Source organism: Bombus terrestris, chromosome 2 (genome assembly GCF_910591885.1).
Source record: "Bombus terrestris chromosome 2, iyBomTerr1.2, whole genome shotgun sequence".
NCBI lineage: Eukaryota > Metazoa > Arthropoda > Insecta > Hymenoptera > Apidae > Bombus > Bombus terrestris.
In genome coordinates, this window is record NC_063270.1 from 9,540,678 (window position 1) to 9,554,829 (window position 14,152).

At 44.1% G+C, this 14,152-nt stretch overlaps 1 protein-coding gene across 4 annotated transcripts in view; it reads left to right on the plus strand.

Moving 5' to 3' along the window:
- The first annotated feature begins 2,717 nt into the window (after positions 1–2,717).
- Positions 2,718–14,152, plus strand: part of LOC100644475 (lachesin) — a 40,110-nt gene continuing 28,675 nt past the window's right edge. The window contains exons 1-2 of one of the 4 annotated variants that reach the window (XM_048414483.1): positions 2,718–2,738; positions 10,207–10,334. In XM_048414483.1, coding sequence (XP_048270440.1) covers positions 10,208–10,334 — 127 coding nt within the window. In that variant the 5' untranslated portion in view covers positions 2,718–2,738; position 10,207. Of the gene's footprint in view, positions 2,739–6,653; positions 6,894–6,933; positions 7,229–10,206; positions 10,335–14,152 lie in introns of those variants that run through there. The other 3 variants (XM_048414481.1, XM_012318002.3, XM_048414482.1) reach the window with 3 other exon arrangements.

Here is a 14,152-nt window from a genome sequence, read left to right on the forward strand (position 1 = left end):
GGCGGCTGTTAAGCCACGATAACTACGTTATTACGTGCTAGGAAATGTGAAAGTACGCAGCGCGCGCAAGCGAGACTATACGCGCGAGTCGAATGTATCGCAGGCAGGCGAGAGAGCTGGCAACCTGTCGTTAATATACGTGATTGAAATTTTTAATTAACAAGGACGAAAATTATTTCGCAGCGAAACACGTCGTAAGCACAGCGAGGCGTCGAAGGATTTCACTTTACGATTGGGAACGCGTCGCGTGATCGCATATCGCGGCATCGCATCGCGCGAAGGAAAACAACGACGCGCGACAACTCCGTGGTCCCGCTGGGCCGGCATGAAACGACGCTCGCCTAAAGGATTTCTCGTCTCTCGTTCTCGTATCGAAAGAAATTTTCGTGTACCAATAACCTTGATAGGTATCGGAGAAAAAGCGGAACAACCGGCTGGCTGCCTGGCTGTCAGGTTGGTTGGTTGGTTGGTTGGTTGGTTGGCTGGCTGGCTGGCTGGTTGGTTGGCTGGTTGGATGGTGCTAAGAGCAGCTCGAAACAGATCGGCGGCGCGGCGTTACGGGTCTTCGAATATTAATCCAGTGCCGTTGGAATGCATTATTCTCTTTTTATCCCTGGTACCGCGTTGTGCGTTATTTTTATTTTTAATAAACGTGACCGCCAGAGATTTGCTCACGAGCTATGATGCGGAGAGACATTTTCTTGATTAAAATCATCGATCTCGCTGGGATTACGAACACGTACTTCCGGAAATGAACGCGCGCGTATCCAGTATGCGCGAGTCTAAACGCGTCCTACACGCGTATTTACCTACATTAATTAGCCTTGCGTATCGATTCGAATTGGATAGTCGAGTCATGCGACCGTACGAAAGATTCATTACGTGGTTCTTACGCGGTTGGCGCGAAGCTTTGCGCGCATTCTTCGCTGTAAAGGCAGCTGGTTTCGCGTCCGAGAACAATTAGAGTCGGCGGATTAATGGCAGATTATTTCGCAAGACGAGGCGAGGATAAAAGATTTTAATTGTTCGGGTTACATACGGATCGGTTGGTTCGCTTGTAGGAAACAGCAAGAACAAAGCGATTGCGGCGCGCGCTTTGAGGTGAAACGCGCGAGTCGCGAGCATTCATTAAAAACGATGAAAACGGTCGATTTACCGTTCGCTTGTTTTTAGTACTTCTTTTGGCTGAGCCAAAGAAGAACACCTTTGCGGTCCGGTTTAATATTAATGCGAACGAAATTGAAATACTAATTAGTATTCAGTTGGGGAAGGTGCTTTCCGCGGTCGAGTTTCACCAAGTGACGGTCTCTTAAAACGAGACAGGGCACCGCGCCGTTGCAATGGGAAGGGTGAGAGCGCGAGGGCAAGTTTCGTGTCTGTCGTGTCTGAGGAAACTCAACACTCGCGGGAAATTACTCGTAAAATGGCTGGAGGGAAACGCGAGAATGTTCGTACGTTTTACGACTTCCGAGGATTCATCCGACAATGTCCGTAAACACGTCAGATCGCCTTCTATCGGTCTTAGTTCAACGTGTAATCTGAAACGCGGCAAGACGTACGACGACGTGTGTATCGTTCTAAACGGGACGAAGAGAAGTTGACGCGCGGTGTCGCATATGTTTACGCGCGCATCTATTCACCCTACGGTTTTTCTCTCGGTTTACCCAAAAATTTCCATCTTTGTTCTACGCGTTTTACACGCTCGCTGTTTGTCGAGCGTTTCGTCGCGTTTACGGTAACCTCAAGCCGCTTAAACTCCGCTTAGCACCCCTGCGGTTGCGCCGAATCGTTTCGGACTCGTTGGCCCGAAAGTGTCTGATCGTTGGTCCTGATCGCTGATAAATAACGTTCCGTGTACTTTGTTACAGTTTGTCTGCGAGAGCGCTACTTTTCTTTCGTCTCGTCGCCGTTCCAATCGAATATCGAGCTCGACATTTCAAAGAAACTACGAAACCGATCGACTAACTCGCAACCACCCCTGTAGATGAGCAACGCGCCATTTAACAGACAACCTATATACCGCTGTATATTCCGCACGCGCACACGTGAATCGAGCGTAGGCGTACAGACTGACACGCGTACGCGTAGTGGACAGCGTGACACGTGTGGTGGCAAAGATAAGCCGGTGAAAATACGCGCAGTCACGTATTTTATGAAATGTACGTAAACGTTTGTCTTCTGTGTGCGCGGTTGGTATACACGCGCACACGCGAACATTACTATGAAAGTTTTAGCGGCATTAGTGCGTCGCGCGTACGATAAACGAATTTTCCGGCGAGATACACCGAAGAAACGGATGAACGATGCTCGACCCACCGGATGCTTCGTACGATAACCTACGTCTGTTTAGACAGGTTGGCACCGTGGACAGTCGCGACGTCTTAAAATTTGAAAGCGACTGGTCGCGTTGTTACCCTTCCGATTTATATACAAACGTAACTGGTCTGTTTTTTCGAAGCCGCGTTCCTCTTCTCGCGTAACAACGAGCGAGTTAAACGCCACGACAGATTACGACGAGATGCTTTTTCGACGATAATCGCATTAACCGTTGGGTTTTACGCTCACGCGAGGATGCGTCGAACGCGGGGCTTTTTTTATACCAATGCTGGGTACAAAGGACGTTCTACATGGAAGGGAAAAGAAAATTCGAAGCTTCGTCGAACGTTATTGGCTCGTCTCTTCAAGTGGCGAGCTTAACAATGAAGCGACGTTAAAGTTTGCAGATAGCTGGCCATAAGGTAAAACGATATCTATTACACCACAAATAGTTTCTGCCACTAAGTTTTAACTAGCTCTATACTTTCCGATATATACTATTACTTTATCACTGTTCGAGCATTTCTATCGACCGTTATTCCCCAAGTTCTGCCGGGGCTGCTACTCCGATATAATTTGAACTCGGATATAATGCAGCCTCCGATATATTATCGACGATTACGAGCATTAAGCTCCGAGCTTTTAGATCGCGTCGGTTTTCCGAATCATTTCTCCGACGTTGAAAATGAAAAAAAAGAGAAAAAAGAAAACGAAGGAAAAGACAAAGGAGAGAAGAAAGGAGAAGAATACGAGACGGAACGCAAGGTAATTCGAAAAAGGATAATAATAATCGAATGGAAACGTTTCTCCAGCGATTTTATTATCAACGATGAGAATTGAAAAGCATCTGAACGAGTGGAACGTCTGCATAGGACCGGCAAGCGTGTCGCGAGATTATTTAGCGCACGACTAACGTAGAATATTGCCGAGTACGAAACGAGCTGGACTAATGACGCGCCTCAAAACGGCCGAAACATAACGTGATCTTTTTGCAAACATTAACATCGACAATCCGTTAACGCGGCGGGTGGACCGGGGACACCGGTCTTCTAAAATGGATGGCATCCAGATGTAAATTCTCCCCTGATGCATTGCGCCAAAGCATAATTCGATTTAGCCGAAATCCAAAACGGCTATTACATCTCGAAAATCCGTGTAGCTGTACGAGTGCCGATGGAACGCGTGTCATTTCGCTAATTGTACCTAGTGGTTACTGTAAATTATTTAATTGGACAAATCTCATTTTACCGGTCGAACCGTGCGTGCGTGAATCCTGCTGATTCCTATGCTTTTTTCCCGCCACTCCTATTAACAACCGGTTTATGGTATAATTACACGATTGCGTTAAGTTCGTCGAACGCGGCAGCTTGTAGAATCGACCTAGAAAGCCGGCTTATGAGCTCTCTCGTTTCCGGACGTTCCTTGATTATAAAAAGAACGAACGAGCTATTTCAAACGAGCCAGGAATTTATTTTATTTACGATATCGCATGCTACCGCACCTCTAAAAGTTTGCTCGATTTGCATCCTGTATCGCTTTTCCCTCCGACCTACGTATATACAAGGTGTTCTATTTCCATCGTTTTAAAACACGAATCTATTAAGTTCTCGCTTCCGATCCTTTACCCGTATTTATGCTTACGATTTGTTCAACCGTACAGTAATTCGTGTATTTAAGCGTACAACCTTTTCGTCTATCATTTTACAAGCAGCAAAGTGGAGAGACGAAATCGGAACACCTCGCGTGTCCAAAGTTGAGAACGATCGAATTTCGTAACCGATAACCCGTAGGTCGAAATACGTTGTGCTTCCTCGATAATCGTTGAAAGTTAACGCGTATTTGGTGTCCGCGCGTGTATCGCCGTAAAATCGAACGGCGGATCGGTATCCCAACACCTTAAGGTGTATTCGTCGTTGCAAACTGGCAGCTGATCTGCAAACATTAGATCGATCGACTAAAGACGTTGCTGTGTCGATTATTCTAACGATTATTAAGACAAAGATGTAGCAGCTGGTATACATAGCCAGGCAAAATAAAAGAGTAAAAGATAACAGAGCCACGACACGCGCCACAGTGTCCACTTTCGAGTCAAAAGTAATCTTTAGAACCCTATTGCTTAATATAATATTATAATTTTATATTTAGATGCTCGTACAGTGTATAAGTCGTAAAATAGGATCGCTAACGACTCGTTAATTAGATCGCTGATAATTCGTTGATAACTGGTTGATAACTGTTCGACAACCGACTGCAACTCCTTTAATAACTATTTATACCATTTACCATTAAGCATATTATAATTTTTACCCTAAATTTTCGATCGAGACATTTCACACTCTAATGAAGACACGCGAGATATGTTGGCCATAGCGTCGCATAAGCGACATTGCGACGCAGGATATTTCGTCCGTAGTGTTGCTCAATCGGCGTTGTGGTAGCGAGATATTTCGTTCATGGTGTCGCATAAACGATGTACGTATCTCGAAGTAGCGAGGTATCCCGTTTGTGGTCACGAAACGATTAAATATCGTACATCGATGGAATCGCATTTCGAATTTTAATACACCGTCGATCAGTTCTTCAACAGGTAGTTAAAATGTACGATTTGTCGATTGTCTAAGAAGACGATAAATACGCGGCTGACTTTTGCGCGTTAGTTGAATATTCCTTTGTTCCTATAAATCGGTTGGAGCGTCCACGTAGATACCAATGACAGTGTATACGTACACTATGCATACACGTGATTGCTGGTTTCCGCGAACGTGACAATTTCTGTTCGTGGACGCGTTGTTAATGGCTTATTTGCCTGCGATAAACGTATCAATAGAATAAGAAGGTGTCGCGGTAGTCTCGACGTGTGCAGGAATTTTTCATAGGTCTAGCGACGTCGAGACGTCGGTAGGACGGTTTTTCCGCTTTCTGGAGCCCTCTAAGTTCTAAACCCTTTTCATTTATCTTCGCCTAGCGCAGCTTAAGCAGCAATTTTGTTGCGCCCTTTGCATGTAGTTGTTTCAGCTGCTCCGAGCAATCCCCTTAATGTATACTTTTTCTCACTGTCATAATTGAAGACCTGGAGGGTGGGGTCGAGCACTTTCCACGAATGTTCTTCGCTCGTAAATTTTCCACTCACGGGAGAACGCTCGACGAGAGGCCACGTGGCCATCGAATCCAACGGTACATCGTGCATCGAATTCAACCAGCTTTCGTAACGAAGCAGATCTCTTGTTCCTCGGAGATACTTCGTATCATGAACGACATTCTGTTACAGCGCGTTACGCTCGAACGCGATTTGCTCTTTCACGGTTCTCCAGACACGGTTTGTCGATTATACAGCACGGTTTACTATTTCCACGATTTTTAAAAACCAGATTGTTTACCTTGGCGTAGAACATCCGGTGATTGGCAAATATGATGTTTGCCGCTCCTCGGAACGTATTCGGTCATGCAAGGTGTAGCGTTACAAACGAAACGGAAAAACCGACGGTGAACGCTTATTTTTCTACTAATATTTGCTGGCCATTAACGGAATCCTGGCTTATACAAAATAAAAACAAAATAAATGTTATTTCGTACAAAATAAATGTTATTTCATAAGTTGGGGACGTGGAAAGTCAACTTCGCTCGGTCCACTGGAAAAATTCTACCCCAAGAGTTTTTGGTTATACGTTCGGTTCTCGATTGGAGAGGGGGTTGGTAATCGAGATCAGGGGAATCTTTCGAAATACGATTTCGGAAGAACGTATCGAAAGCGGAAGTGGGCGCAGGCGCGAACAATATAGTGTCGGTTGCTTCGATCCCGAGGCTCCTCCTCCCCATTACGGTTTTTTTCGCTCTTTGACATCGCGATCAACGTTTAGACTCTTTTCTCCCTTACGGGTTGTCGAACGATCGAACGTCAGAAAGCGCGAAGCTTCGTGGACCGCGGAACGCTTTTCGACCAACGAGCGGCAAACTCGTGCCGCGATACCGTTTCAGTCTCGAACGATTTCTTCCAAAAATCCCGCTTTTCTCTCTCGCCCTTTATTTTCCCATGGACCACGCTGGCCGTGCACTCACGCTCTACCTCCGCTTCCCGTTCTTCCCTCTTCGACGACGACGTTCCGCGTGCATCAAAGCTACATAATAAATTGAATATTATATCCAAGGGTGGTGCGTGGTGTGGCGTGGACGGAGCGAGCGAAAGAAGGAGGAAGAGGCCGAGGAAAGAAAGAGCGAAAAGGGGGAAAGAGGAAAGTGGAAAGAGGGAAGAGGGAAGAGGAAAGACAGGAGGTCCTGGACCTGCGCTATGCGAGGCAAGCGTTCCGTGACGGAGCGTTCCGACGCTCGACTCGCTCGACGGCTAGCTCGACGCTGTCAGTACACGCGTCTCGACGCCCGGGGATGCGTCCCTTGCCAGAAGCATAGCGTGACGCTTGGTTCAAAGGTTCGAGCTCGATCGGACGAACGCGTTTTACCTTTTCTCGTACACCAGTTAACAAGAAGTGTGTCGTATCGAAAAGAAAACAGATACATATCGATCATCCATCTATGACGCGCCGCGTACATTTACGAATATAATGCTACATCTTTCCCACGAGGTAATGTCACAACGGCGACGTACATAAGTTTGGAACCAATTGGTTGACCAAGTTGCACGGGTATCGTTAAGCGCGTACGGATCGGTTGGGCCAATAAGGACGAACAAAAGTAGAACGCGAAACGCGAGTGTCCATCGATCGTCAGGATCGTTCGATAGATCACCATACGAGGCATTCGATTCGCAAATTCCCAGAGGATTTAGCAGCGTTCGGCTGGTGGTTACCAACGATCACATAGCGTTACGAGCGGTGATTTTCCGCCGGGGCCATACATCAACGTGATATTTTCCAACGGAATTCCCTGGTGAATTCCAAGTGAATTATAAGGATCATAGGTACGCGTGGACGGGCTTCTAGCTGGCCAGAATCGAACGGACGTCGATTAATTTTGCGATAACAATTTGCGAATATAACGGGACGATAATCCGAGCTGGGAAATTCAATTTTCGATATCGGAGAAAAAACTAACGACTACCGTCGATTCCGCGATGTATACCCGAAACGATCGGAAATCGTTGCCGCTCGGCCGATCAACGACGATCGACGGCCACGGGATCCCTCCTAGAGACGAGTAAAAACAACCGGCGATATTCGCATATGACGCGTTTTTATCGAACCGGTCACCGTAGATGGTCATAGCTAATGGCCTTGTCGTTGACTTTGATAAATTCGTCACCCGAAGGAGATTCATTACGCGGTAATATTGGACGAGTATGAATTTTAATATTGTCCCGAACCTACTCTTACGTCCGAGCGTTCAATTTGTTTAGCCGCCAAGAATTCGTCTCATTCGTCCGAGCAATTGTTACGTAGAAGCCGAAATTACGTTTCGATATTTACTTGAAGCATGTTTCATGGTCTTTTCGCGAGTAAGATTAATCGATTGGATATGTGCGCGCGAAAGCCAACTTGCCGTAACGATCTCTCGTTACAACGGTAACCGTTCGTCTTCGATGGAACGTCTGTTCGAAGGGAATGGTATAACGATCGTGAGACCCGAAACCCCAAGGACACGTTAATTTCGCGTCTAATCGGTTAATCCTGGATGAAGTAGGTACGATCGTAATCGTCGGTCGGGCAAGACAGAGGCGAAGTCTTTCGCAAAAACGGATACTCACTGCTTTCAACGGCATCCTAGATAATTAATCTGTTTCTCCGCAGAATAGTCTCGTATTTGCATAGTTACGCGTATGCAAATGATATATGTACCTTTCTGCCATTCTGTTCCAAAATTATTCTTCGGATTGCAAAGCGACGAGAGTAAACGGTCGAGTGGAGTCGAGTCGATGCGATTCAACGATCGCGATCGCGCGAATAAATCTTCCCGAAAGCGTATAATCGCGTACACGGTGAAACTGTGTCGACGGTCGACAGGATTTCACCGGGAAGACAGGTGGAGAAAGGAGGAAGGGAAAGAAATTAAATCCGCGCGACATTCGTTGAGATACGTTCTCGCAAGGAAAGGGAAACGTTCGTGGAATAAAATTTCCGGTCGTCCGACAACTTTTGCAGGAAAGTACGCGCGCCTCGGTCCTTTCCGTGAATCCGTGATTAAGAAACGATCGGTCTCGGCGCCGATCGATCGCGATAATACGCGTCCTTCTCTTTGATACGAGTAATTAACGATCAACGAGGATCCTCGATCCTCGATAAAGCTCGGTAATAAAAATTACAAGTTCGCATTTTCCTTGATTATACGATCGTACTTGCAGCAAGAGAACGGAGCAAAGTCGTTCGAGTTGCTTGGCCGTACGAAATTTAAGCCGCGCTTAACGCCGTTTCACCGTAATGAAGACAAAACGAGGATTCCCAATTTTTCGGGATTACTAAATTGCTAAAGAAAGACATCCCCCGGGGAACTCACGCGCGTGGGATAGCCATCGTCGAATCGAGATCAACTTATTTCCAGTACAATGCCAAGCGAGCCATTAAGGTTTTTCCCTTTCTTCGTATTCTTCGTGCGAGCAAGCGCTCGCAAAGACATTTCCGACCATTTCGCCGACGAGGCTTTTAAATCGATCATAACGTTTGCACGATTCTTTTCTCAACGGACTATGTTTGCGGACAAACAGCTCATCATGGTAAACACACGGAAGACGCTCGGAAATGGAATTTTGCTTCGAAAAGTGAAATCTCTTTCGCCCGGATCCTTGTATTATCAATCTGTTCGAAGAAGCTTTTAACGACGACGAAAATCGAATTTTCTTCTGCTTCGTGTACCTTCGTACAATCGTTTGATTCTATCAAGTGACTAGCTGGAATCGACGCTTGGAAATTAGTATCTCGCGGGTAAATACAACGATAGCCCGGCGTGCTTATCTCGTCCAATTAAAAATTGTTTTTCGCCGAATTAAAATCGTTTCTCCAATCGTCCATCGTACACGGTTCGGCCTTCTACGCGACGTTTGTTAATTCGCCGTCTCGTTGGTTGCGCATAAATATAGACGTGGATTCTCGCGATATACCGCGACTAGAATTTTCCTTTGCCGCATATATCCCCGAGGATGGAGAACGAAGGTCTCTGGTTGATTTTCATCGAACCGGCGGATCTTTCGCCCGGCTCGCTGAAAGCATCGATCACGCGTCAACGAGATAAAACAAAGAACGTATAATCTGACATCGGTTCGAACGAAAAAGATACGACAGGCTGTGTCGATGTGTAAAGGTGCGGGCGTGCGAGAGTCGTTGTTTACCGTGGAAAGAAACAAGAACCGTATCGCGGTAGAATAGGTGGGCCGCCGGTGGTACACACGACAGAAAAGGAGAAACTTTTCATTTAGTCCTGCCGTAAATAAGAAGGGGCGGTTGTGCCGTTCGCGCTCATACCATGTGTATACGAATTTTTCGTCGGACGGTGGTAAATTCTACTCGCACGCCGGCTGAAATCTGTGCTCGTAAATGGTCGAAATAGTTATTTACGGGATAGCGTAGAAAAGATAATTGCGTCCTGCCTTGGACAGAGAAGAAATCGAGGATGTACGAGTAATACCCTGATACCGTTTCCCCGATTTCTTCTCCGCCAAATGTGCATTACGTGAAATTGCGCGAACTTGCAGCTCGTACCATCGCCTGACAAATGTATCGATTGAAAAATGGGAAGAATGAAAGGAATAATAAAAAAAGAAAAGAAAAATAAACAGGAGGCCGGTGTACGAAGAAAGAAACAAGTAGTAAAAGGAGTTTGGGGTAAAGAACGGGGCAATGGGTACGAGCTAGGCGAAACAGAGAAAGCAGAGATCGGAGAGAGGGAAAGATAGATAGAGAGAAAGATAGTCATTATTATTGTTCAGGTTTCTTTTTCTTCCACTTTCAGAATGAGGGTGGCACGGCTATTACTGTGCTACGTACTTCTCGAAGACTACAGTACCAATCTCGGCGGGGCTGCAATTACTAGCGACGCCGCGCGCCAGGACGCCTCTGCGACGAATCCTACGCTACCAGGTATATATATGCTCGTTCCCATATATCGAAAAGCATTGTTTTCTTTTTCGAACGCGTGCCACCGACTGACAGAAAACCGACAGAAAGCCGACAGAAAACCGACAGAGAACCGAACGAATCTTGGCGTTGATGCCGCGGATATAGCTCGGTGCACGCGACGCGACGTCTTCAACGCGGCTCACTTTCGTTCCCGACGTTACGAGTAATTACGAGGCCGGAAACGAATCAACTTTCGCCTCTGCGTGGTTACGCAGTGACCGTAATCGTCGTGACGATTAAGCTCGAGAACGTCCTTGAAAACTTTTTCATCTCGATTTCCTGCTCCGTGGAGCGGCACAGCGTTTACGCCGTACGGAGTGCGAAATTAATTTTGCACCCCTAACGGATCGAAACGAATTACAACTATTACGGGAGGTAACAACGAGCGAAACTGTACAAACGATTTCGCGGCTCTGGCTCGCGTGTACATCGGTGATAACTAACTTGGACCAAATTCCCAAAGCCGATGACTCTGTTGCCCGACCGCGTATTATTCCCGAGAGTCTCGTCGTTTCCACGACGCCTCTCTGATCCGCTCCAATATTTTTTTTTCTCTTTCTTCCTGTTCTTTTTTTGTCCTTGTTTCCTTTGTCTCCTCTTTTTCCCCTTTCCCTTCTCTCCTTCTCTTTTTTCGAATTCAGGACGGTGACAGAGGTGCTCGAACTCGTCGAACTACGCACGTCAAAGGGTTTAATTACTGCGGTGACTTCGCGTGGACAGTGCCCAGTTCGAATCACCTAATCGCGGTTTTCATCGGTAGCTTCAGTGTCGTTCTATCGCATTCATCCTGTGCCGCGCAGCTTTTATTTCCGTGCACGAAAAGACGCATCAGGATTTTTGCCATGGAAAACCCGGTTAGGTGCATCGTTATCAGCCACGCTGGTTCTCGGTTCGTATTTTACATGGCTAATCGTCGACTATATACACAAATATATTCGCAAACGCGGAAATGAACGCGTATTTTTGGCAAATGTGTCTCTTCTTCCGCCGGGATATAGCGCTGTAACAGTTTTACTTCTATCGTTAGATAGCACAGAGAACAGTCGATCTATAGAGCTCCAAAGCGGAGAAATCAAAATATACGTCGTGAAATCTTGTTACCAAGAACGAATGAATTCGCGAGAAATAACATCAAAGAATAGATGAATTCCCAATGGAAGAATGACTCGTTCCCCGCTGTGCAGATTTCGTGGATTCGACGTCCGGAAACATCTGTATTAGTAGCTTCGCGATGATGGCCGTCGATGGTTATCCTATCTTTTGTTTCTCGGAAATCGTTTGTTTGCGACGAAGATTATACAGAGTGTAGCAATCTTTCTAAACGAGTCTTCAGGATATTTTATGGATATGAATAAAAACGAACGTTACACGAACGTAAGTTTGTTTAAAGCTCTATTAACTCTCGCCTGGCGGAAACTTGCCCGTCGTTGTTACGAGTCTCGAATGTTTTACAGCTAAGAGTCCAACAAAAAGAATCTTTTCCTCCGTGTGGTACTAAAATTCGCTTGAAACTTGAAATTATTTATATCGTTTGATATTTGAATAATAATTCGTTAATGAAGTTTGAAAAGTAATAAACGTGAAATACCGGCATGTGCCACGACCGATTCAGCTTCCATCGTTTGAACGTTAAATGATTTCAATAAAAATAGAAAATATGAATCACATCATGACTTGTAGTTACTATATTATTTAAAAAAATAGAATAGATTTCATAGATTTTTAATCGACGTAACCAATTAACTTCGTTAACTGTCACTCTTTCATTTCGGCTCTATCTCAAAATTCCTATCGATGCAAAACTGACAATGATAAATAATTCGCTTTACTACTCTGCGAGTTTAATTTCGATCCTTTATCCTTTATCTCGATAAACCAATCAACCGTTTTATCGATTCAATATGACCATTAATATTTATTAGAATTGTTCATAAACAAAAGTTCGACGATGTAAGTACTTAAACTCGGACTATATCGGACTATACATATTATTCTCTCCGTGTTTGTGTATTTTTATTGTTATTTTCAATGAAAGCTTTAACTCTGGAATTTCAATAGCTCAGATTGTAACACAACATGTAAAATTTATTCGTTTCGATGCAAAACGACAGACTTTGAAAATTCGTCTTAAAATATACGTGAAATATGTTATCTTCTTATCGTTGTTACGAGTTGCATATTTGACATAAAGGTAAAAAAGGACAGTTAATAATCGAACCAGACGAGAGATCCTATCGATGGTACTACGAATTAACGCGTTTTAAATAAATGGTAAATAAATGGTAAATAAATGGTAAATAAATGATAAATAGTTTAGAAGACATTAGAGGACATAAATTGTCACCTCGCTGATATTTGTTATAAAACAAATAAAAAATGGTACCTATTGGTATCTATGGGAACTGAAGGATCAAACGACCTATCTTCATGTAACGTACTACGAATTAACGCGTTTTAAATAAATGGTAAATAAATGGTAAATAAATGGTAAATAGTTTAGAAGACATTAGAGGACATAAATTGTCACCTCGCTGATATTTGTTATAAAACAAATAAAAAATGGCACCTATTGGTATCTATGGGAACTGAAGGATCAAACGACCTATCTTCATGTAACGTACTACGAATTAACGCGTTTTAAATAAATGGTAAATAAATGGTAAATAAATGGTAAATAGTTTAGAAGACATTAGAGGACATAAATTGTCACCTCGCTGATATTTGTTATAAAACAAATAAAAAATGGCACCTATTGGTATCTATGGAAACTGAAGGATCAAACGACCTATCTTCATGTAACGTACTACGAATTAACGCGTTTTAAATAAATGGTAAATAAATGGTAAATAAATGGTAAATAGCTTAGAAGACATTAGAGGACATAAATTGTCACCTCGCTGATATTTGTTATAAAACAAATAAAAAATGGCACCTATTGGTATCTATGGAAACTGAAGGATTAAACGACCTATCTTCATGTAACGTTTGTTCGTTGTTTATGCTCGTAAAACATCCTGACAAAGTTTGACCAGAAAAAACTACAACTGTACCCTGTATATAACTACTATATATTTTGCATACACGTATACCGTGTGCATTATATATACAGAATGTTCGCGATATATCGGCGTAGAGTTTTTCTCGAAAACGGCTTTCGAAAAAACATGACAGGGGGAAAATTTTTAATGTCCTTTATCGCGAATATGATAGCGTACGGGAACTTTTTATATCTGCAGTATTGACCTTGAGGGTCACAATACGCTGCGCGTTTGAATTATTCTCGATGCAGGTTTTTGTACGATATAAACAAATTTATAGCATTCCATTTAGAAAAACTAAAGTTCATCATCAACGTTCACCGAATAACATGGCACAATACATATGAAAAATTCGCGTACGCTGCCACGTTCGCCATAAAAAGCATTAAAATCACTGTCATTTTTTCCTAAAAACTTGCCATTTTCGAGAAAAACGCTGGTCAACTATACCGCCAATGTTACGCGTATTTCTGTACATGTTTTGCCCGTTGGCAAATCGCTTTTGATCGAATAATGTTCGTTCAACGACTCGATGATTTCCAATTACGTGGCACGATTGATTCCCTTCTTTGGAGAGCTTGGAACGCTCGACAGTGCCAGGGATACCTTAAGTTTAATTTAAAGTTTGCCTAAGTTTAATTTAAAGCTTTAACTATATCGCGTTCATCGTGCTTAAGACAAAGTTGTGCCGGCGCGAGAACCATCGGCATTCGATGCGTCGAGAGAAAGCAGTTAACGCGT